Source organism: Balaenoptera ricei, chromosome 15 (genome assembly GCF_028023285.1).
Source record: "Balaenoptera ricei isolate mBalRic1 chromosome 15, mBalRic1.hap2, whole genome shotgun sequence".
NCBI classification, from domain to species: domain Eukaryota; kingdom Metazoa; phylum Chordata; class Mammalia; order Artiodactyla; family Balaenopteridae; genus Balaenoptera; species Balaenoptera ricei.
Window position 1 is genome coordinate 89,079,533 of NC_082653.1, and position 22,174 is coordinate 89,101,706.

At 61.7% G+C, this 22,174-nt stretch overlaps 3 protein-coding genes and 1 long non-coding RNA gene across 11 annotated transcripts in view; 3 read left to right on the forward strand and 1 right to left on the reverse strand.

Moving 5' to 3' along the window:
• Positions 1-8,760, forward strand: part of C15H7orf50 (chromosome 15 C7orf50 homolog) — a 102,294-nt gene extending 93,534 nt beyond the window's left edge. For 3 of the 6 annotated variants that reach the window (XM_059898469.1, XM_059898471.1, XM_059898468.1), the window contains exons 5-7: positions 1,493-1,657; positions 7,473-7,575; positions 7,685-8,759. In XM_059898469.1, coding sequence (XP_059754452.1) covers positions 1,493-1,657; positions 7,473-7,575; positions 7,685-7,695 — 279 coding nt within the window. In that variant the 3' untranslated portion in view covers positions 7,696-8,759. Of the gene's footprint in view, positions 1-1,492; positions 2,149-2,599; positions 4,962-7,472; positions 7,576-7,684 lie in introns of those variants that run through there. The other 3 variants (XM_059898470.1, XM_059898472.1, XM_059898473.1) reach the window with 3 other exon arrangements.
• On the reverse strand, positions 2,403-9,260 carry LOC132349759 (cytochrome P450 2W1). 2 transcript variants are annotated; one of them, XM_059898466.1, is made up of 5 exons: positions 8,680-9,256; positions 8,133-8,295; positions 7,669-7,818; positions 4,363-4,481; positions 3,894-4,166 (listed from the first exon to the last, which is right to left on the reverse strand). In XM_059898466.1, exons 1-5 carry the CDS (start codon positions 8,746-8,748, stop codon positions 3,978-3,980), a joined length of 690 nt encoding a protein of 229 aa, XP_059754449.1. In that variant the 5' UTR covers positions 8,749-9,256; the 3' UTR covers positions 3,894-3,977. The 2 variants fall into 2 exon arrangements, with proteins under 2 accessions (XP_059754448.1, XP_059754449.1); XM_059898465.1 differs by having other exon boundaries at positions 2,403-4,481; positions 8,680-9,260.
• A 390-nt stretch (positions 9,261-9,650) lies between these two features.
• Positions 9,651-14,965, forward strand: LOC132349761 (uncharacterized). 2 transcript variants are annotated; one of them, XR_009497741.1, is made up of 4 exons: positions 9,651-11,509; positions 11,833-12,164; positions 12,262-12,316; positions 12,405-14,965. It is a non-coding gene; the product is annotated as an uncharacterized LOC132349761 (long non-coding RNA). The 2 variants fall into 2 exon arrangements; XR_009497742.1 differs by having other exon boundaries at positions 9,652-11,509; positions 11,833-12,007.
• Positions 14,966-17,247: 2,282 nt separating this feature from the next.
• On the forward strand, positions 17,248-22,174 carry LOC132349170 (cytochrome c oxidase assembly protein COX19). The gene is made up of 3 exons (XM_059897346.1): positions 17,248-17,374; positions 18,034-18,145; positions 21,590-22,174. The coding sequence occupies exons 1-3, from the start codon at positions 17,293-17,295 to the stop codon at positions 21,672-21,674; spliced, it is 279 nt and encodes a 92-aa protein (XP_059753329.1). The 5' UTR covers positions 17,248-17,292; the 3' UTR covers positions 21,675-22,174.

Here is a 22,174-nt window from a genome sequence, read left to right on the forward strand (position 1 = left end):
TCCTTCATCCCGTCTCCGATAAGGAAGAGCTTTGCTGCCCCCCGCTCCAGTGGGCTGTGACTTCCCACATCAGCGTGGACTCTCCTGTTCTATTCAGTGGGTTGTAATCCATTTATCTGGGGCCGTCGTCACCATCTGTGACGATTGTGTAGCTTTCATTACGATTGTTAAGTGGCTCCACCGGCGGGGAAGTTGAGGGCGGACTCTGCCCTGCGTGCACTTGATGGGGGGTGGGGGACCCTCCGTGGAGGAGGCACCTGTGAGCTGAGTTCTGAAATCAGGCCGTGGCTGTTGGGCGGGTCGGGGACAGCGGGGTGCAAAGCCTAGGCCGGGCCAAGCCAGCGACGCTGCAGGAATCGGAGCCCCAGGCTGGGGGGTGCTGCCCGCTCCTCCTTGCCCAGGACCACCCTGCACTCCTGCACAGCCCCACGCCCACTCCCCACTGGGCCTGCCCCTCAGGGCACCTGCCCCTCTTCCCTGTGGCCCTCAGGTTTTGAAGTCAGTGTGAGTCACTAGCTGCTTTTGAAGTGGACTTCCCGTCGCCCCTGTCTTTAGCCCCATCTTTACTCTCACTTCCAGAAGTGCCCACACAGCCAGTTCTGGAGTCCCGGGCTTGGGGGCGGGGATGGTCTGCAGCATGATTTGCGTTTCTCAGCTTAAGCTTCGCCTTCATCAGATCTGCTGAGTCACCATCATTCATCTCCAGCCCCAAAACGTTGTCACTCTTATCTTTTCCTCTACTCTCTTTGTTCTAAGAGATTTATCTCTTTATTATTTTTATTATTATTATTTTTAATAAATTTATATTTTTTTATTTTTGGTTGCATTGGGTCTTTGTTGCTGCATACGGGCTTTCGCTAGTAGCGGCGAGCGGGGGCTACTCTTCGTTGCGGTGCAAGGGCTTCTCATTACAGTGGCTTCTCTTGTTGTGGAGCACAGGCTCTAGGCATGTGGGCTTCAGTAGTTGTGGCTCACGGGCTCAGGAGTTGTGGCTCACGGGCTCAGGAGTTGTGGCTCACGGGCTCTAGAGCGCAGGCTCAGTAGTTGTGGCGCACGGGCTTATTTGCTCCACGGCATGTGGGATCTTCCCGGACCAGGGCTCGAACCCATGTCCCCTGCATTGGCAGGCGGATTCTTAACCACTGCGCCACCAGGGAAGCCCGATTTATCTCTTTAAAAACGTATCTGCTTACTGTTGATTTAGTGGCATTTCAGGAGGGCGTGAAAACTGACGTCTGCCAGCCTCTGGAACGCAAGCCGGAGTCTGTGGGGAAAAGAACGAGGGCCAGCAGAGGACAGCGGGCTGGCCGCCCTTTCCACCTCCCCCAGCCCGTCGTCCTGGAGCAACTCCTCGGGGCCCGGCCTGAGGGTGCTGAGGGCTGGACGGTCCCCTCGCAGGCCCGGGGCCCGCAGTGCGGACATCCTGCGTGGACATCCTGCGTCTCCACGCGCCACCCGCCCAGCCCTGACGACTGTTCTCTGCCCCGTCCAGGTCCCCGACGAGCACTTCTCCACCCTGCTGGCCTACCTGGAGGGGCTCAGGGGCCGGGCCCGCGAGCTGACGGTGCAGAAGGCGGAGGTGCTGATGCGGGAGCTGGACGAAGCGGGTGCTGGCGCCGACGCCCCGCTGCCGGGGAGGACCCAGCGCGTCCGGCAGGTGCTGCAGCTGCTCTCCTAGCAGGCGGCTTGGGGGTGGGGGGTGGGGTCCCTTGTCCTCCTGGCCCCTGACCCTGGGAGGGACCACTTCTCTCTCCTGATTCCTTGGCCAGAAATTGTTTATAGGGGATGACAGTTTTAACCCCTTCACAGCAGAACGCAGTCACTCTGAAATAAGCTGGCCTCCCAGTGGCCCTCAGGCCCCCAAGGAAGTTGTTTATTGAGGGAAATGCCTGTTTTTGTCCCAGGGGTGTCTTAGAGGTCACCAGAGCTGGCCCTCCCCGCCAGCTGTGGTCCATCCGTGTGGGGGCTTGGGCCCCCCCATGGCTCTGGCGGTCCCTCGGTGCCGGCCGCCTGGCACCTGCCTGCGTTCACCTAGGGGCCTGGGCTGTGGCTTATCCATCTCGCCTCCCTCCTCAGGCAGGCCACGGCTCCGCTGGCCACTTACAGGGAAAACCGGGGTGCATTTCCAATAAAAACTGGCCTCTGGAGGCCGTGGCTCTTGTCGTGTGACTCATTCCCTGCCTGTGGGGCGTGGGCTCCGTGGCCTCCCGGGACGGCGTCCAGGCGAGCCCCTCGTCTAGTCTTCTGGCTGCAGGCTGACTCCTGCTCTTCAGGCCGTGTTTCCAGGTGTCGGCAGGGGCCACGCGCTGCCCTCCCGCACCTGCCCAGCCGGGAGGCACCTGCTCTGTCCCCCGTCCCCGGAGGAGCGCGTGCGGCCAGGCCGTCTCCACAGACAGTCAGACGTGGTGGCGGGTGATTGTGCAGTTTTGAAACTCCACCGAGCCTGTGATGCTCTGCCCCTCGGGCGTGGTCGGCTTCCCGCCTGGGAGACGCACGGGCCCCGCGTGGCTTCGAGGCCGCCGTGATGGGGGAGGAGCCGCCCCAGGTGCCCCGAGTGAAGCAGAGCGGGGCCGAGCCCGGAGTCCTGCTCCCGTTGCAGGTTTGTGAGCCACGTAACCAGGGGGCAGTAGGAAAGCAGAGTCCGAGAGATTGCGTCACGTGGGCAGCTCTGTCGTGAGTTCCGTGCTGACCGCCCGTGAGTAACGGGGGCCCTTTATTCCAGAATGAGGCCCCGGGACTTCCTGTGGCCACTCCTGGCTCGGCTGGGCCCTGACCGTGGCCCTCGGGGATCTCGCCTCAGAGGAGCGTCCCCAGTTCAGTTCAGTTCCATTCAGTGCCTGAATGGCGGAGGTGGGGGTGGTGGCCCGAGGAGGGGTGACCCGAGCCCAGGAGGGCCACACGTCTCGAGGGCCCGGGCAGGTCCCTCGCTGACCACTTGGGGCCTTTCCCTCTTCTCACCTGTGACCCCGACCCCAGACTCAGGGTCACGCCACCCCACGTGGCGAGTCTTGTCCACGCCGAGGTCTCGTCTGCTCCCCCCCATGAAAGGGGCTGCTGTGCTGCTCCCTGAGGGGCATCTGGCGTGCCCCCCGCCCACTGGGCACACACGCACACACGTCCAGTTCCGGGTGGGAGCCACTGGCCAGGCACCTCCTTCGGCCTTGCAGCCCTTGGAGACAGAGCGAGGAGGCCCAGCCCTCCTGGAGGCCCTCAGGTGAGGTGAGGTCCCCGACGGGAAAGCACCCTGTGACGACGAGTCATCGCGGTTCTGCAGATAATCTGTGGGTGATGCAGCCGCCCGGTGCCAACGTGACTGTCCCTCAGCTTTGGGGCATTTTAAAAACACTGAGAAATAGACGTGCAATAAAAGAAGGTCCACAGGGCACAGGGAAGCGGCATGTTCTCTTTAAGGAATCCGGGTTGACTGATCAAGAACATAGCTCTGGGTTTCCTGGCAGCCAAATCAAAAAGGGAAACGTGGTGGGTACCGGGTCCTCGTTTCCTGTTAATGGGAAGCGGCCCAGGAGAGCCAGGCGCTCCCCTCACTCGTGCACAGAGGCCCTCGGACGCCGACTGGGGGGCTCCCGTAGGGGGTGCAGTGCGGTCCTCTGCGGCGTCCCCCGCGGAAGGCGCAGGGGAGGCAATGCGTCACGTGGTGCGGGAGCAAGCTCAGGATCCGGGCGGTTCCTGGGGTCCCTGTGCGGTCAGAGGCGGCACTCTGATGGCCCCAGGGGCCAGTTGGTGGGGAGAGTCTGAGCCTGGTGGCCGCACGCGGGTACGAGGCTCGCCGGCGCGGCGTCCGGCCGTGGGCTGAGGGGCACCTCCCTGAGGGGGCGGGTGGAGCTCCCCCACCTGTTGTTGACGTCCCGGGCGTCCATCAGGCCAGCGGTCACGGCACCGCGAGGGATCAGGATGGGGCTGGCGGGGGCTGGCGGGGCTTTCTGGGTTGCGGTCAAGCTCCCTGGCCTGTCGAAGCCTCAGCCCCCGGCACCCTGGCCCTCCGAGGAAGCCGCCGTCATGGAGCCAGTAGCTGTAGCGTTTATGGCCGAGAAGCAGGTGTTTCCTGTTGGCCTCGCCTGTGGGATGTGGGGACTCAGCTGCTTCTGCGCCCCCAGGAGGTTCGCGTCCACTTTGGGTAAACTGGTGTTGAGCGTGTCCCGTCGGTCCTGTAAGGATGCGGTGACCAGCCAGAGTGTCCCTGATGTGCCGCCCCCGCGCGGCGGGAAGGAAGCTGAGACAGAGGGGCCTCGGGAAGTTGGACGCCCGAGCCAGGACCCCTGCCCCCAGTGTGCTCTCCCCCACCACGGGTTTGCCCTGCGAGGTGGGCGGCGGCCGCGCAACACCGTTGGGTTCTGGACTCACGGAAGAACGTCTCCAGTCAAAGTCCCTGCAGACCCGGGAGCTGAGACCGCAGCCTGTATGTCTGTTCTGGAGAGTTCGCTTGTGGTTTGGGGCTGATGCGGTGTGGCCAGGGGCCAGCCCTGGAACCAAAGGCAGATCTGGACCAAGAGCCACCCGCCGGCCCCCAAAGGTCCCCCCTCAAGACCGAGAGGCCGGGGCACTGCAGCCTTGGGAGCAGACTGTCCAGGGACTGACCTACCCACGTGCACCCAGTCCTCACGTCCAGCCCATCTGCCCCCTCCTGACCCACCATGCCAGGGGGCCCTTGACGGACGTCTGCCCGCGGGGGCTTCCCCCAGAAGCCGCACAGCCAGCAAGAAACAGGATCTAAAGCCTGGAGTGTCCGACAAAGGGTGAGCGGTTAAAAGGTGCTTCATCCGTACGACGGGCTATGACTCAGCCTTTAGAAGGGAGGAAACTCTGGCACATTGTGGTGGACCTTGAGGACATGATGCTCAGTGAAATAGACTGTTACAGAAGGACAAATACTGTGTGATTCCACTTCTGCGAGGCCCCTGGAGGAGTCAAGGTCACAGAGACAGAAAGTAGGGGGTGGGGGCCCAGGGCTGGGGGAGGGGACGGGGAGTCGGTGTTTAATGGGGACAGAGTCTCAGTTTGGGAAGACGAGAAAGTTCTGTGGACGGATGGTGTTGATGGTTGCTCAACAGTGTGAATGATCTCGATGTTCCTGAACGAGACACTGAGAAGTGGGTAGGACGATAAGTTTTATGTTCTGTATGTTTTACCACAGTAAGAAGAATATTTTAAAAAATGAAACAAAACCAACTAGAATGTGAGATGACTGACCCGTCAGCTCCCACCCAGGGGTCGATCTGCACACTGGGTAGCGGGGAGGGCTTCTGCCTTTAGGCAGGGTCGGGGGGCAGCCCCAGGGGCCGGGCAGATGTCCACTGTCCCGTTCCTGGTCCCACATCCCTCGCTGGGGAGCTGAAGGAGCTTTCAGGCTGTCTGAGTCCGGCAGGTGGGTCCAGAGGGTGGTTTCGTGGCTCAGAGGACAGACGTCAAACTTGGCAAAACGTGCTGCGTTCGTGTCAACATAAAGCAGGGGAAGGGATCGGTGTCCCCAGAGGCTAGGTGGCCTCGGCTCTCCTGGGCCCCGGCCAGCTGGTCCGGCTCTGGCCATTTCAAGGCGGGGGCAAGGGGAGCCTGAGAATGGAGACCTGGGTCCCCTGCCGAGAGTGTGCGGCCCAAGCCCTGGACTAGGGGGGACGAGGGTCTCGCTCACACCAGCCCTCTGCCCAGTCCCCCTCAGATGTGCATCTGGACTCGGGGTGACCGCCCCCTGGGGTGGGAGGCGGAGGTGCTCTGGGGCAGGTGACGAGCAGCCCACCGCCTGAGGGCGCCAAGCTGCAGTGATCTGGGTGCCTGGGCGCCGGCCCGGGAAGCCCAGGCCCGCACGATGGGCCACCGGCTTGGAGGTCACGGGGTAGAGCCCCCGCCTGACGTCCCAGGCGCGTCCCCCCAATGAAGACCCATCCCCGCCAGAGCCTCGGCCCAGAAACAGGGTTCCCCAACTCCCTCCGCTATGCAAGGACACCCCGGGGTCACCGTTGTTCCCAGCTGTGTCTCTGCCCGCCGGCGCCCCTGCCCCCTCCGCTGCGTTCAAGCCACCAAGGCCACCTGTGGGGCCGGGCTGCCCAGAGCAGCAGCGCATTTGTGTTTTTATTTATTTATTATTTTTAAAAAATTTGTTTATTTTATTTATTTATTTTTGGCTGTGTGGGGTCTTCGTTACTGCGTGCGGGCTTTCTCTAGTTGTGGCGAGCGGGGGCTACTCTTCATTGCGGTGCGCGGGCTTCTCATTGCAGTGGCTTCTCTTGTTGCGGAGCACGGGCTCTAGGCACGCGGGCTCAGTAGTTGTGGCACGTGGGCTCAGTAGTTGTGGCTCACGGGCCTAGCTGCTCCGCGGCATGTGGGATCTTCCCGGACCGGGGCTCGAACCCGTGTCCCCTGCATTGGCAGGCAGACTCTTAACCACTGCGCCACCAGGGAAGTCTGAGCAGCACATTTTTAAAACCTTTTCTGCCAGGATCTACCCCTTCCAACCCAGCAGGATGGCTTTTTAAAATAACCGCCATAAAACGTCAACCAACCAATCAGGTTCTTTTGAGAAAACTTAAACATCACCTTTGAAAGTGGTTCATTTTGACACCTATTCTTATAAGTTAGAAAATAAGCGCGCCTTACTTTCTGGGTCCTGCACCTGGGCCCAGCGGGATGTCCCGGGAGGTGACTGAAACGGGGCTCACGGCACAGCCTGACACGGCTGTCAGCCGCCCTCTGGCTACACTCGCACCACCGTGTCCCCCAGAATGTGAGCCATCACACGGGGCACAGGCACGGAAGGCCGTGGAACATTCTGTCTCCCTGGAGCCCCCGACCCTCTGGCCTCCGTCCTCCTGGGGCTCCCTGGCCGGACTCGGCCAGGCTGCTCTCAGGTGGAGGCCAAATCTTCCTGCCCGTCCGAGCCTCCTCCAGCCGCGAGGGATGACTTAGAATCAGGACCCAAGCCATGAGTGCCCGCCCCACGCCCACGGGCTCGGGTCCTGGAGAGATGGGCCTGAAAAGTACACGTGAGCCACGTGCCAGCATACGTGCGTACCCCACCTCAACGTGCGTGCCTAAGCACGTTATGGTTAAAGCTGGTAATGGTGGCTACAAATGAGAACAGTTTACATTCTGGAAAAGAATGAAATGCACACAGCCCTGGGGGTTCTGAGAATCAGGACTGATCCCCGTGATTCCTGACCCTGCAGGAGGACCCCGGGTGCAAGGGCTGGGGGCCTGCGGGGCATCGAGCCCCATATCCGGGGAAGAGATGCCCGGGTCCCACCCGCACCTCTGAGCAGATGCCTCTATTACTGATGGAAGGTGTGGAGGCGGAGGCGAGGACCCAGCCCCTCGTTTCCCAGGAGCACAGGGGGCCGGCCTGGGGTCACGTGGCCGGCGGAAGCGCGCGCCTGGGGCCGGCCGTGCTGCTCCCCCGAGGCGGCAGCCAGCTCTCCCTGCCCCCACCCACCAAGCTGGGAGCAGCGACCTCTCATCTGCAGGCTGGACGTCCCCAAGAGGACCCTGACCTCGTCGATGAGGCCCAGCAGGGACACGAGCACGGGATCCCGGTAGTCGAACCGCTGGCCGAAGAGGGGCATGAAGGTGATGCTGGAGGGAGCCCAGCCGAGCAGGGCCAGCGGGAAGGGCCGGCCTGCGGGTGGGGAGAGGCCTCAGAGCTGACGGGCCCCCACTCACCTCCGTCGCTGTGCAGCTGCGCCGTGAGGCACCTCGGCTCCTGCAGGACCTTGTCGGCCACGGGCGCCCTCCCCACGCCCAGGCCGTGGAGGGTGCGTGTGGTGAGCCGGCGGGCGGCCCTCCAGCGCGCCCCGGAGGAGAAGAAGATGCCTGCGGGCCGGACACCCCCGTGAGCAGCCCGGGTGATGCAGGAGGGAGCAACGGGGGGCTGACCGACGGGGCGGGGGCCTGGCTGGGGCCTCACTCCCTCCCCCAAGCCTGGCCCCTGGAGCTGGCCTCGGCTGGCCCTGCCCTTTCTGGTGTGCCCTGGTCCCTGGTGCGCCCAGCCTGCCGCGTGGACACCCTGGCGCTCCCCCTGGAACACACTGGGAGCACTCCCCCAGCTGCCGGAGGTAAGGGGACTGACCCTTCTCCTTGGCCCCTCTCCGCCTGGCGGAAGCCCCCTCACCCCGCCACACACCTACCGCCGCCTCCCTGGATGAGCTGGAAGATGACGATGGGGGGCCGGCCGGCCAGCTCCTGTCCGGTGCCCAGCAGGGCCTCCCTCACCGCCTCGTAGCCGGTCAGCACCACCGTCTTCTGGCGCCCCAGATGGACAGTGAACGCCGGCCCGTACTGTTGCGCGAGCTGCCGGGACGGGCAGGGATCAGCCTGCTGCCCCACCCCCAGGTCCCCTGGGAGCCCCTCAGGCCCCGCCCGCCCATATGCGGAGGACTCAGGGAGGCCCCTGGGCCTCTGTGTGTGCCCCCTCCCTTCTGTCCTCCCAGCGCCCCTGCCTGAGACGGGAGAGCTGTTGTCTCCCCACTTTACAGATGGGGAAACTGAGGCCTGGGGGCGGGAAGTGAGTTGCCGTGGATCACACGGGTGGAGCAGGGCCTGCCACTCCTGTCCACTGCCCGCTCTGCCACCAGCGTGCAGACGGTGGCCTCCAGGGCCCGGCACTGGGCACAGGGCCTGAGAACCCTGGTGCCTGCGGCCTGACTTCGCGGGTCATCGCGGCTTCCCACCCACCTGCAGGGCCTGGGGGCCACGAGGCAGCCTCATGGGTGGGTCCTGGAAGCACCTCAGCCAAGTGATCATGGGAGCTGGAGCTCAGTGGGGGGTGGGGGTGGGGTTGGCTGGATGGCCCTCGAGGGCGGGGCCGGGCCTGTACCTCTGCTTCACCGGCTCAAGGTGGGCGAGGGTGTTCAGCCTCCAGCCCAGGTGGGAGGAGCCGCACCCAGCAGGCGTCCCACCTGGCCCACGGGCACATCTTTGCGCTGGTCCTGGTCCTTTCCATCGCCAGACCTCTGCCGCCCCCGACCCTGGCCCTCCTGCAGGCACTCATCAAAGGCTGCCTTCTCCAGTGAGCCCTCCGGGCCTGCCACTCTTGGCCCCCTGCTCCTTGGTCCGCCCATCCATTTCCCTGTGGGGTGGAATATGTTTCTCTTCCCCGAGGCGACGCGGGCACTTGGGCCTCCTATGTCCCCTGTCGGCCCAGCATCAGGCTGGGCACAAACCTCCCACCCCACAGGGATCCTGGAAATTGGGGGGCTCAGCTTTCCCGAGATGGGGCTGGGGTGCCTTCAGGGCTGGCAGGGGCCAGGCCCCGGGCCCAGGCGCAGAGCCCAGCTGAGGACGTGCCTGCCCTGACCTACCTCCCTCAGCGGCTGGCTGGTCCTGCTGTGACACACGCAGCAAATGTAGGTTCCCGATGAGGGGCAGCGGGGGGCCGGGGAGGGGGTGTGGGTGCAGGTGCGGAGGAGCCCCCAGAGCCCCAGCAGCAGCAGGGCCGTGCGGACGGCGGGTGGCGAGGCCCCAGCTCCCCTCCCGGGGCGCCGCCCGCCCTGCACCTTACAGGCCTCCCGGGAGGGCGTGCCGCACTCCACCCACCCCACCACCCCAAGAATGTGGAATGAGCAGTTCGCAGGGGACAGCCAGGCGGCTTAAAGCCACAGGCGTGCGTGGTCTGTGAGGTCGAGTCTGTGGCAGGGGGCTGGTGGGGCCGGGGGCCGGCTGGGGGCTTCGCCTCGCTGGGCAGCGCACAGCATGGCGGCCAGTGTGCGCCCCCCATGTCTCGGCCTCTGCCCGGTCTCCGCGTCAGAACCGGGGCTCAGGGGCCCTGGGCCCCGTCCTCTCCAGGCTCTGAGCCTCCCTCTGAAGGACCCCTTGGCCTCTTCCAAACCCACTACCACCTGTGTCCGCCCAGCTCCTCTCTGCCTGGGGCCAGGGGGGGACACCAGGCGTGGAGCGGCTCACGAGGTCTGCACCACAAACGCCTCAAATCCTGGGACTTCAGAGGCCCCGGAAGAGAGCTCGCCCGAGCGGCGGTCTGCTCCTTGGTGGCTTTTCGAGCCCTGTCACCCAGGCAGGAGGCCCTGGCTGCGCCGGGACGAGGCAGGGGTTCGGGGAGGCGGTGGGTTGCTCAGAGGGGCCCACCCCGCAGGCAGGGCCGGGCTGGGCGACCGGCGGCCGGGCTCACGAGCCCCCGCCCGTCTGGGCTGCACTGTGGCCTGCTAAACCCTGGCGGCCCAGCTGGGAGGGGAGGCGGTGCTGTTTGGGAAACGAGCTCTGAGGGGTGGGAGGGCTGCTGGCGCCAGGAGTGGCTGGGCCTGCTCTGGGCCTCCTCCCAACACGAGGCTGCGGGGACCCCATCCGCACCCCTGGGCCCCTCGCCCCGGGGCCTGTCTCCTGGGGCACCATGCATACCCCTACGCAAACCCCAGAGCCAAGGCAGCCTGAGGGCCCTTACCCGCTCTGAGCCCCGATTTGCACACCTCCCGTGACCGGGTGCTCACTACCTCACAGGCACACCGTCCAGATACACAGCCGTGGGGCTGCAGTGAGGGAGGACCCCTCTCTGACTGCTAGGTCTCCGGATCATTCGGGCTGAGCGGCCGGTACCAAGGCCCCAACTGGGTGCATAGGCTGGGGCTCCTGTACGCCCAGGACAGTTCACTTAATTAGTCCAGTGTGCAGTTACTGACTGCCTGCGTGCACCAGGCTCGGCCAGGAGCTAGGGCTACAGAAACTGGTGACACGGGGATCCTAAAAGGGCCCTCCCCGTGTGGCAGCGACTTTGCCACGGGAAGTGCCTTGGGTGTCGGAGCTGGAGAGGTGGGTCACAGGAGGAAGGGCCTTCTCGTGAGGGAACAGCCTGTGCAGAGCCTGGAGGTCTGAGCCGGAAGGGGCGCTGGGAAGGCCCGGGTCATGGCCACGGGAGCCCCGCCCGGGCGGCCGAGCGGGAAGGACACTCGTGGTGGGAGGGCAGTGTGGCCGAGGCGCTGGGGACGGACGCAGGGTCCCTGTGGGGGGCCTCCCCCTCCAGGTCGGCGAGGTCGGGCCCCGGGGAGCTGGCGGCCCCCGCAGTCGGACGGTGCCGCTGGGGAGGACGTGTCGGGACCGGTCCCGGCAGAGCGGCGTCTGTCCTGCACGGCTCCAGCCCCCGACAGCCTGGCGGGGTCACCCCGAAGCAGGCTCAGCTGGGAGGCGTCCCGTCCAGCGCGGGGTGCGCAGCGGGGGAAGGTCACGGGCGGGGCGGAGCAGGGAGGTCGGCAGTGAGGCCCCAGGACGCGAGTGTGTCGGGTCCCAGCGAAGGGATTCGGTAGAAGATGGCCTGGGGCTGCTGGCCATCGCCCTCCGACCACAGGGCAGGAGATTATCCTGGGGGAACCACAGGGCCCCCGGGGAAGACGGAGGCCGGCGGGGCCGGGGAGCTGGCTCGGGCCTCTGGCCTCTGGAACCCGGCGGGGGGCTGGGTGGGGACTTGTGTTTTTAGGCTTCAAGAGTGAGTATTCGAGAGACAGAGGCCACAGCCGATGATCTATGACCTGTGACCTAGCCTTGGAGGAGGGGAGCCAAGGTAAGGGGGAATGGATGGGGGAGGGGCAAGGTTCTAGAAGAGTCTGGGACAGGGGAGGTGGATGGCTCTCAAAGGGTCCCGTCCGAGCTTTCCGGGGCCCGTCCCCTGGGGGGCCCGCGCTGCTCTGTCTGCAGCATCCCCGGGCCCCGAGCCCAGCAGTCGCCACAGGCGGCGCCGGCAGGGCCTGCGGGCATCTCTCCCGGCACCACTAGCCCCCTGCTGCCTTTCCTCAGCTCACCTAGCGCCTTCCCCCCGCCCCGCACCCTGAAATAACAGCAACGACAATAATAAAATCCCTCCCTCACGCTCCACTCCTTTCGCAGACAAACTCCTAGAAAGAGCTGCTGCACCCACCGGCCCCCCTCGCCCCCGCCCCGGCCCCCGGAAAGGGTCCTGCCAGCCTCCCAGCGGCCTGTGTCACAGGCTGCGCCTGCGTGAGGTCCCGGGGCCGCAGCCGACTGGGCGTTCAGACAGCAGGAACGTGTCCTCAGCTGCGCGGTGGGTGAGGGCAGGGCCGGCTCCTTGCAGGCTCGGGGCGAGGCGGGGTCCTCGTCTCCCAGCTCCAGAGGGCTGCTGGCGCCCCTCGACCGGCCCTCATCCAGGATGGCCTCGTCTGGAGACCCTTCCCTTTGTGACACCTGCCAAGGCCAGGCGGGTACGTCTCTTGTGGGGCCACCAGTGAAGCCACTACAACATCCCACACAGACTCTTTGATGAATGTAGGTATTAGTTTGGATATTTGTCCATTCCAGTAGGCGAGAGACACACCAGCAAAGAGTCCGGAAGTCCACCAAGTCCCTCAGCAAGGTGAGCACCTCCCCGACGTACCACTTCCTTGTGCATCCTTCAGAGATGCACCCTGTTGTGTACACGCTTTTTTTTTTTTTTTAACAAGTTTATTCACGTACGGTAAACGGCGCATGTAAAAGCGTACAGTTGGATGAGCTGAGATGCGTAGACACCCAGGGAACCTTTGCCACGTTCAGGACAGTGAACGTCTCCATCAACCAGAGTCTCTGCATTTTATTTTTATGGTAACGATGTGGCCAGGACCAAGCAGGGGCCTCCTTCCCACTGCGTAACTGCTGCCTCGTTGCTGGGTTGGGCCTGCCTGTCCGTCGGTCCGTCTCAGGCCCTTACGAAACTCCTGCTAAAAATGCCTGTGTGGGACTTCCCTGGTGGCGCAGTGGTTACGAATCTACCTGCCAACGCAGGGGACACGGGTTCGAGCCCTGGGCCGTGAAGATCCCACATGCTGCGGAGCAACTAAGCCCATGCGCCACAGCTACTGAGCCTGCGCTCTAAAGCCCGCGAGCCACAACTACTGAGCCCACAAGCCACAACTACTGAAGCCCGCGCGCCTAGAGCCCGTGCGCTGCAACAGGAGAAGCCACCACAATGAGAAGCCCGTGCACCCCAACGAAGAGTAGCCCCCGCTCACCGTGACTAGAGAAAGCCCGCGCACAGCAACGAAGACCCAACACAGCCCAAAAGTAAATAAATAAATAAATTTATAAGAAATAAGATAAAAAGGCCTGTGTGCCCGTCCCTGTGCACAGCTGCACGGTCGCTGTAAGATGACTTCCTGGCAGCGCGCCCCGAGCCAAGGGGTTGCTCCTCGTCAGATCTGGCCACGTTCCCGCCCGGGGAAGTGGCTGCACCCCCGGCGCCCCACACCCCAGGCGAGGCCCCTCCTGCCCCCGCGTCTGCAGGGCACCAGGAGGAGCCGCCACCTCCGGGTGTCCCTGGTCTCCGCCGCGCCTTCATTTCCTGCCCCCCGATATCTGACACCAAATGCTGGGGGGTCTCCTGAGCGCTGCTCCAGGCCAGCCGGTCCCTTTTCTCGGCAACAAGAATGATTTTTCAAGCTCGTGACCCCTGAACTTTGAGGTGGCGCCCACACCCTGGGGTCCAGAAGGGCCCCCCCAGCCCCCTGTGTGGGGCCTGCCTCTGCATCGCATGCACCTGAACCCAAGGGTTCTGTGCCCGGTGGGACTCTTCATAGGGAAAAAACCGCAAACTGGCTGGAGCAGGGCACTGGGTCGAAGGGCGTCCCCCCAACATTCACATCCACCCAGAACCTCAGAATAGGACCTTGTTTGGAGGGAGGGTCTTTAGAGAGGTCATCCTGCCCCTCGCGCAGTGACAGAGGCAGAGGTGCAGGCCACGGCCACAAGCCAAGGCACGTGGGAGCCCCAGAAGCTGAAGGGGCAGGAAGGACCCCCCTCCGCCGGAGCGCCGTTGGGAGATGGCCCTGCGACACCAGCCTCTGGAGCTGACAGGGTGTGACTTGGCGGTGTTTTCAGCCCCCTAGGCTGTGGTCCCGTTAGGGCAGCCCCAGGACACCGTGGAAGCAGAGTTCAGAAAATTACCCCACTCGCAGAAACGAGGCAAATGGGTGACGTGTGTCCCTTCATGGGGTCACTGTCTAACCAGCCTGCCGGGTGTCGCTCGGCCCGGGAGGGTTGCTTTCTCTGACTTGCCGTTTATTATCGACCAGGCCCAGGTGCCGCGAAGCTGGAGGTTACCTTGCGGAAAATAGGAAAAGTGCGGGTAACTTTCCCCCATAAACATGCAGATGACTTCTGTCTGGCGGAGACGATAACCAAGGTTGTGGCTTTATTGTCCTGTTAAGACATTAACCTGACATCAATGTCAGACATTAACTCCTAAGCCCAGCTCAGCAGTCTCGTTCCCGAGCTCCTTCTCCTCTGACTGCACGTGGATCCGTCAGGGTTTGACATTCTTCTTTGAACCAGCCTTGCCATCTAGACTCGTTCCCTTGTTAACGGGTGAGATAAAATTCTGACATGTGCTCAGTATATATTTGGCTGAAAGCCTTTTGAAAATTACACTTTGACAGCAGAATTTGTTAGAGTGGAAAGATCAGCTATCTCTTAGTTTCAGGCAAGGGTTGATCCAGGGACCAGATGATGTTGTTAGGATTTGGATGAATTCTCCTTGCTCTTGGGTCTGCTGGCTGCGCTCTGGGGCAGGTAACGGTGGCCAGACGACAGCCGGCCGCCCAGGCTCGCGTCCCCCTAGCCGCAGTCCAGTGCACAGTTCCACCAGCTCTGTCCTGGTGCTCAGGCAGGAGCCTGGGGATTGTTCTGGTCCGACCGGATTGGCCAGGCCCCGCTGGCCAGGGGTCGCCAGGCTCCGACTGCGGCTCAGGTCACACCTGGCCTTGACACCCGAGGTGCAGGATGTTCCCTAGAGGGGTCTGGAGTTGCACACACCTGGCTCCACACTCAGCCCCTCCATCCACTTGTTAGCTGAGGCAGGCGGCATGTTGCAATGACAGCGCCCAGCCCGTAAGCTCTTTGTATAATTTGTCCTCCGCCCGTGGAGAGCAGGGGCCCTGCCCTTGAATTTGAGTGGGAGCTTGTGACCACGGCGGAGGCAATGCTATGTGACTTCTTTTAAAAAAATAAATTAATTTTATTTATTTATTTATTTATTTTTGGTTGCGTTGGGTCTTTGTTGCTGCGCACGGGCTTTCTCTAGTTGCGGCGAGCGGGGGCTACTCTTCGTTGCGGTGCACGGGCTTCTCATTTCGGTGGCATCTCTTGACCTCAAGCCAAGGGACTTGACCTCTCTGTGTCTCTACGTGTGACATGAGGATAATAATACCTGCCCAACTATGTTCATTCTACAAAAATATTTTTTTATTTTTATAGATTGATTGATTGGCCGCACCACATAGCATGTGGGATCTTAGTTTCCCTACCCGGGATCGAAACTGCGCCCCCTGCAGTGGAAGCGCGGAGTCTTAACCACTGGACCGCCAGGGAATTCCCTCTTCAAAAAATATTAACAGAACACCTACTGTGTTCTGGGCACTGTTCCCGGCCCTGTGACCCCACATGAAACAGCCCGGCGCGTAAGAGGGGTTCCAAAAACATTAGCTCCTTCCCCGATTTTCAAATCTGTGCACTGCTAAACATCTCCTGCAAAGCAATAACCGCTTGTCAGGTACAGACATGTCAGTTAAAAGCTGGCCGTCACCTCCAGGTCCCTGGGCCTCTGGTGCTTCACTGGTCCCTCAGGGCCGCCAGACGGAGAGGTGCGGGCAGCCCTGGTGGGGATGGGCTGTCCCTTTTACTGCTGAGTGGTGCGATCTAGTCAAGTGGAAAAGTGCTACTTGCTGGGTAATAAAAGCTTCCATTGTTCACCAGCCCTGGAAACATATTAATGAATAACCCAGTGTGCGGCCCCTGGCCCCAGCGGTGTGAACGGTTGTTAGTACGGCAGGAACAGGTACAATCTTCCTTTTGTAGTTTTAAGTGGGCCCAGAGCCCCAGGTCGACCAAGGCCCAGACAACGGGATGGGCTCTCCCTGCAGACCCCTGCTGTCAGCCCACAAACGTTTGGTGGAGCTCTGTGCTGGCTTTGGACAAACAGATAATCCAGCCTCAGGCACAGAGATCCGGTGGTGTGCACCACAGGCGGGGTGGGGTGGGGGGGCCTTCAAGTGGGTGGAGGCAAGTGGATGCCTTCTGGAGGAGGGGGCACCCGAGTCAGCCCTGGAAGGGGGCAGGCCTGTGCGGGAGGGGCTGCTGGGACTGGTTGGCAACCTCCTGACATTACAAGGGGCAGGGCCTGGGGGGAAGAAAGCTTGTCCAGAGGGGCCAGTGGTGACTCTGTGATGCTAAGGCCCCTCTGTGCTTACGTCCGGGGCCTGGCACATGGCGGGTGCCAGTGACTGTTAAGCGGGTGGGTGGGGATTGAGCTCAGGGCAGAATCACAGACAACAGGGTGTGCTGGGCGGGCAGCTGCCCACTTTCCCCGTCACCCAGATGAAAACCAGAGGCTCTGCCCAGGGTGCAGGGCTGGGAGGAGCTCTGCTGGGGAGAGCTGGGGTCCCCACTCAGCCCTTTCCCTGTTGTTACTGTTGCCATAACAACAATAATAAATGACCACCAGGGGCTTTCCTGTTTATGATGCATTTTTACTCTTTTATCTGTTTAATTGTGTCCCCAAATTCATATGTTGAAGTCCTAGCTCCCCCTATCTTAGAATGTGACCTTTTCGGGAACAGGGTCCTTGCCGATGTAATTAGTTAAGGTGAGGTCATCGGGGTGGGCCCTAATCCAATACAAGTGCGTCCTCATAAAAGGAGGAGATTTGGACACTGACACACAGGGAGAGGCCACGTGATGAGGCAGAGATAGGGTGATGCGTCCACAAGCCAGCAACCCACCAGCAGGGATGGGAGAGGCCAGGAACGGACGCCCCAATCTCAGACGACTGGCCCCCAGAACTGTGAGAGAATTTCTGTTGTTCTAAGCCACCCAGAGTGTGCACTTTGTTATGGCAGCCGCAGGAAGCTAACGCTCCTTCCTTCTCACCAGGCAAGCGCCAGGATTAGGCCCTGGTGCCCAGAGGGAGAAGCCCCTGCAGACAGTCGGGGATACAGAGACCCACAGGCACAGCCTGCAGGACGGTGCAAGTCTGCTGTGTGTCCTTGGGCAAGTTGCTGAACCTCTCGTAACTTCCATTTCCTCATCGTGAGGAGATGATGGCTGGACCCTCTGCCGCTGGGTTCCCCTTAGGGTCGTAAGGTCCAGCAGAGCAATTGGCGGAGGATCCGGGCCTTTTAGAGCCCGGGGGTGGGGCCCTGGAGGTGAGGGCGGGCCCTATAGGGCGAGGGGCGGGGCCAAGCGACCAGGGGCTGCTCGCCGCTCGACGTGATCGGCGCTCCCGCGGGGGCCTGCTCGGCGCTCGGCCGGCCGTCCTGCGTACGGCGCGCGTCGCTCTTGGAGACTCCGGGCGTCGCCATCATGTCGACGGCCATGAACTTCGGGTCCAAGAGCTTCCAGCCGCGGCCCCCGGACAAGGGCAGCTTCCCGCTGGATCACTTCGGTGAGCGGGGGCGGTCGGGGCTCCCCGGCCGGACCGGCGCAGCCCTGGGCCGGCTCGTTGGAGCCGCGCGGCCGGGGCGGCACTGCGTCGGCTCGCGGTGCGGGCGGGGCCGCTGAGGCTGGGTTCGGCCCGGCCGGGTCCGGTCCCGGCTCAGGGCCTCCCGTCGCGGCCCGAGGGTGGGAGCCGGACGGGGTGGGCCCTCGGAACCGGGGAGGGGACGCGGAGTCCCGGCCTCCAGTCTGGGGCCGACGTTGCGTCGACAGAGTCCTTCGCGGGTGTGAGGCCCGCGGGGTTAAACGGGTGTCTCGCGCGAGAGCGAAGGACGCTCCTGATCGCCGCAGACTGCGTGGAAAGCAAGGCTTCGGAGATAGGTTTATGGATGGATTTTTTGTGTGCCAGCACTTTACTGGGACATATTAGACCCACGCGGCAACGTCGGGAGAACCCTGCGTGAGCTCCCTGGCGCCGCCGCCTGGCTGCCCTCTTTCTCCTGTACTTGCTTTCCCACTTCGTACGTTTGCTTTTTCCAGTCTGTTTCCAGCGTGTTTCGGGAGGAAACCAGTTTTCAAAGGGGGAGGAGGGGGGTTGCCAGTAAGGCTGCCGGGCGGGCCTGTCATGTTTTCACCTTAAAAAGGAAACACTTTTCTGTTTCGTTCCAGGTGAATGTAAAAGCTTTAAAGAGAAATTCATGAAGTGTCTCCGGGACAATAATTTTGAAAATGCTTTGTGCAGAAATGAGTCAAAAGAATATTTAGAGTGCAGGATGGAGAGGCAAGTACCCGCCAACAGTTATTTATGACTTCTCCCCCCTCCCGCGTCTCTGGCTAAAATGTTTATTCCAAGAGGTCGTTAACTGGGGGCCTCACTCAGGCCTCAGTTCAGCTTGTGTTTCGGAGCTGTAGGGCTGCTTGCCCGTGAGGTTGAGGCTTTTCAGAGATTCAGTTGTACTCCAAGTTGTTTAGCAATCATGGGAACCTTTTCTCCAGTGATAGCATTGGACATGATTGCCTTCCTCCGAGGATTTTCTTTCCAAATTTGGGTGCTACTGACATGTCATTCAGCTTTCAGAATCGCACATCATAAAAATGCTGACTGAGTCAAAAGATTTGAAGATTTGTGGGTACGCAGCTTATTCCTTTAAATATTTTTCTTGGAACATAGAAGTATGTGCTCTGTTGTTTTGTTCCACGTCGGCTCAGAGCTGTTTGCAGTGTGACAGGCGAGACAGTGGGCCCTGTGAGGAACGATGAACGACGAGTGATTCTTCCTGTCTTAATCAGAATTTACCGGACGTCACCTTTAAAGAAAACAAGAACGCTCCTAACTGATCTGTTGAGATTTTCCTTAAAACAAGTACTGTTGTAAACCTTCACGGGGATAGTGTGTAACGTGTAATTACATCCTTGGGTGGGAACTTTCATTTCTGCCTTTTGAGCCCTTCGTTAGTTCACTAAGGACTCGAGTCATCAGAGGCCTTGTCTGAAGACAGGTTGACAGAAATCAATGCACTCTGAGCCCTATTTTCGTTTTCCCGTAACAAACTCAGACACTCGCCTCCAGGCAAGATCTGCTGTGCTTCTCAGGCCCCGGTGTGTTGAGGGCTGTCGGGGACACTGGGGACGTTGAGGGGGACGGGCCCTCACGTGGCCTCCTGCGTCGCGCAGGCTCGCGGAGCTGGCGTCTGGCTGCGGGCCGGCCCGAAGCAGCTTTGCCGTCCCCGAGCCCCGAGCGGCGCATCGGTCGGATCTGCCCGTTCCAGTCACTCTCTTTCAAACTGATGCATCTTCAAAACACCTGAACTCCGTGAGTTCCTTCTTGGTGTGGCCACGCCTCCGAGACCGAGTTTGGAGCTGGTCTCCGCCCCGTGTGAGGGTGTGAGCAGGTCGCCCGCCTCCCCGAAGCTCGGGTCACCGTCCCTGGGTCAGTCGTCCCTGGGCCAGCACGGGGCCCAGCAGCTCCTGCGTGAGGCTGCTCGGAGGGTTCGGCTGGTTGGGTCCCAGAGCAGCTCCTGCGTGAGGCTGCCCGGAGGGTTCGGCTGGTTGGGCCCCAGAGCAGCTCCTGCGTGAGGCTGCCCGGAGGGTTCGGCTGGTTGGGCCCCAGAGCAGCTCCTGCGTGAGGCTGCCCGGAGGGTTCGGCTGGTTGGGCCCCAGAGCAGCTCCTGCGTGAGGCTGCCCGGAGGGTTCGGCTGGTTCGGCCCCAGAGCAGCTCCTGAGTGAGGCTGCCCGGAGGGTTCGGCTGGTTCGGTCCCAGAGCAGCTCCTGCGTGAGGCTGCCCGGAGGGTTCGGCTGGTTCGGTCCCAGAGCAGCTCCTGCGTGAGGCTGCCCGGAGGGTTCGGCTGGTTGGGTCCCAGAGCAGCTTCTGCGTGAGGCTGCCCGGAGGGTTCGGCTGGTTCGGTCCCAGAGCAGCTCCTGCGTGAGGCTGCCCGGAGGGTTCGGCTGGTTGGGCCCCAGAGCAGCTCCTGCGTGAGGCTGCCCGGAGGGTTCGGCTGGTTCGGTCCCAGAGCAGGGCTTCCAGGCAGGGCCAGCACAGGGCCCTCTTTTCCCCATTTGCCCCTGGGAGGGAGCTGCCCGCGTCTCCATGTGGTGGTCCCTCGCCCAGCGCAGCTTTTGGGCACCAGCCTCCCTGGGCCGCTGAGGGCGTGGGGGGCAGGGACGCGGCCGGCCGTGCTGGGGGTCCCACGATTCAAGTGGCTTCCCTGGTTGGTCAGGCGACGTTGGGACGCATGTACGGGGATGTACGTGTCTCTGACTTGGCCAGTTATTTTGACTGGAGATTTTCAGTTTGTTTTCAGTGAAAATCCTCAATCATACAAAAGCAGAGGATCGTCTGGATCTCCATAACCATCACCCAGATTCAGGGTCAAGATTTTTCCCATTTTGCCCTTACTCATCACCCTTTTTAAAAGCCTCTTTTCTCCTCCTCTTTTTTCCTTTCTGCTGACATCCCAGACCTTATTTTGCCCCTACTTACCTCACGTGTGTCTTTTTAAAAACCAGACCGCAGTAGAGTTTGCAAGTCGCCTCACGAGGACTCGGGCCCTGTCAGCCTGAAGTGGACGTGTCTGCGACTTAGGTGGGGGCACGCTTTCTCACGGCAGCAACTGTTAAAATGGGGGTTGCACTGTTGGCAGAGACCCAGCAAACACACGTCTGATCCACGACCTCAGGTCCGGTTCCCGCCTGAGGCCGGGCCTCCTGACCGGGTGCCAGAGGGTAGAGCAGACGGTCCCGGGAAAGCCCTCTGCCCGACCCAGGGTGCGGCCAGTGAACACTGGTTACTGTCATCAGGTGCGGGCAGGTTCCCTCTGGAGGCGCTGTCTCCTGGCCTTTTCCAGCTCCCAGCAACGCCATGTCCTCGGCCCGAGGCCCCTTTCTCCACCCTCACGGTCCACAGTGCTGCATCTGTCCCATCCTCTCTCCTCTTTACATTTTTTCTCTCTGACAAGAGCCAGTAAATGTTCTCTAATTTTAAGGATTCATGGGATTAGGTTGGGTCCACCTGGATAATCCACGGTGGTCTCATCTCCAGATCGGCTGATTGACAACATTATTTTCATCTTCAGCCTTAACTCCCCTCCCGTGTAAGGTCACAGTCACAGGCTGTAGGGATTAGGGTGTCATCTGGGGGTCGTGGTCCTGCCGACCGCAGTGAAGTCTGAGGAGTCAGTTTGAAGAGCTGTCGGCCAGTTGTACTCTTTTGGCAAAGACGCGCGAAGGTTTATCGTTGTTTGCCTGTTTTGGGTTTAGGGAGTGTCTTGTGCATCCCATCACTGTGCAGTTGGTTTAATCTGCTGCCGGGTTAGATTGTGCCGCCTGGGGTTTGCGATTCGGGGGACATCGTCTTAAGGACTGTTGCTGGGCCGCTGGGTTTCGTGGGCGTGGCAGTCGGGGGCGGGTAGAGGGGGCGGGGGTGGAGGGACTGCATCCCGGAGCCGCCAGGCTCTCCTTCACCCCTGCACCTCGACCCGCTCCGCCTCTGGTCTCCTGCTGGCTGTCTAGGCGGCCGGCCCCGCGAGTTCCGGGGCCACGTGACGAGGGAGGTGTGGCCAGGAGCACAGCGGGGCTCCTCTGTCCCACCCTCGGGGGTGCAGGTCTAAGGGTACCGCTCGGGGTCTGTTCTCAGGGCAGAGCGGTTGGGGCTGAGATGGTGGCGGGTGCCCAGGGCCTACCTCGTCCTTCTCCCGGCCACCCTGACAGCTCTCACTTCTCCTTTCAGGCAACTGATGGCACGAGAACCCCTGGAAAAACTGGGATTTGGAGATTTGATAGATGGAAAGTCAGAGATAAAGACGGAACCGTGATGGGAAGAAGCCCGCAGGGCTGTGTGGGGTTGTCCGACGACCTGCCGCCCCAGCAGCTTGCTTGTAGGTACCGTGGCTCAGGAAGGGGCTTTGGTGATGCCGCGAGGTGCCGCTTGAAATCAAGACAGACACCCTCCCTGATGGATGCGCCTCGTGGCTGGGAGATGGCTCGTCTTCTGAAGCTTCCAAAAGGATTCTGGAAAACCACTGTCCCTTTTAGATCCCATTTTCCCCCAGGAGCGTTAGGTTTTATCTTTAAGTTCAGGTGTGCGATGGGGCTCCCGGGAGGTGAGGTGCCGGATGACGTCCGCCTAGTGAGTGGGCACCGCGGGTCCCTGTGAGATGCTGGAGTCACATCACGGGTTCTGCGCGTCTTTTCGGTGCAAAAGTGATAAATGTTCACAAATTGTGGTCTGTTATGTAGACAGAGATTGTCAGGAAAACGTTTCCTAGCAAATGGTTTTCTCTTTGTACTCATAAATATATGTGTCTTTTCTTTC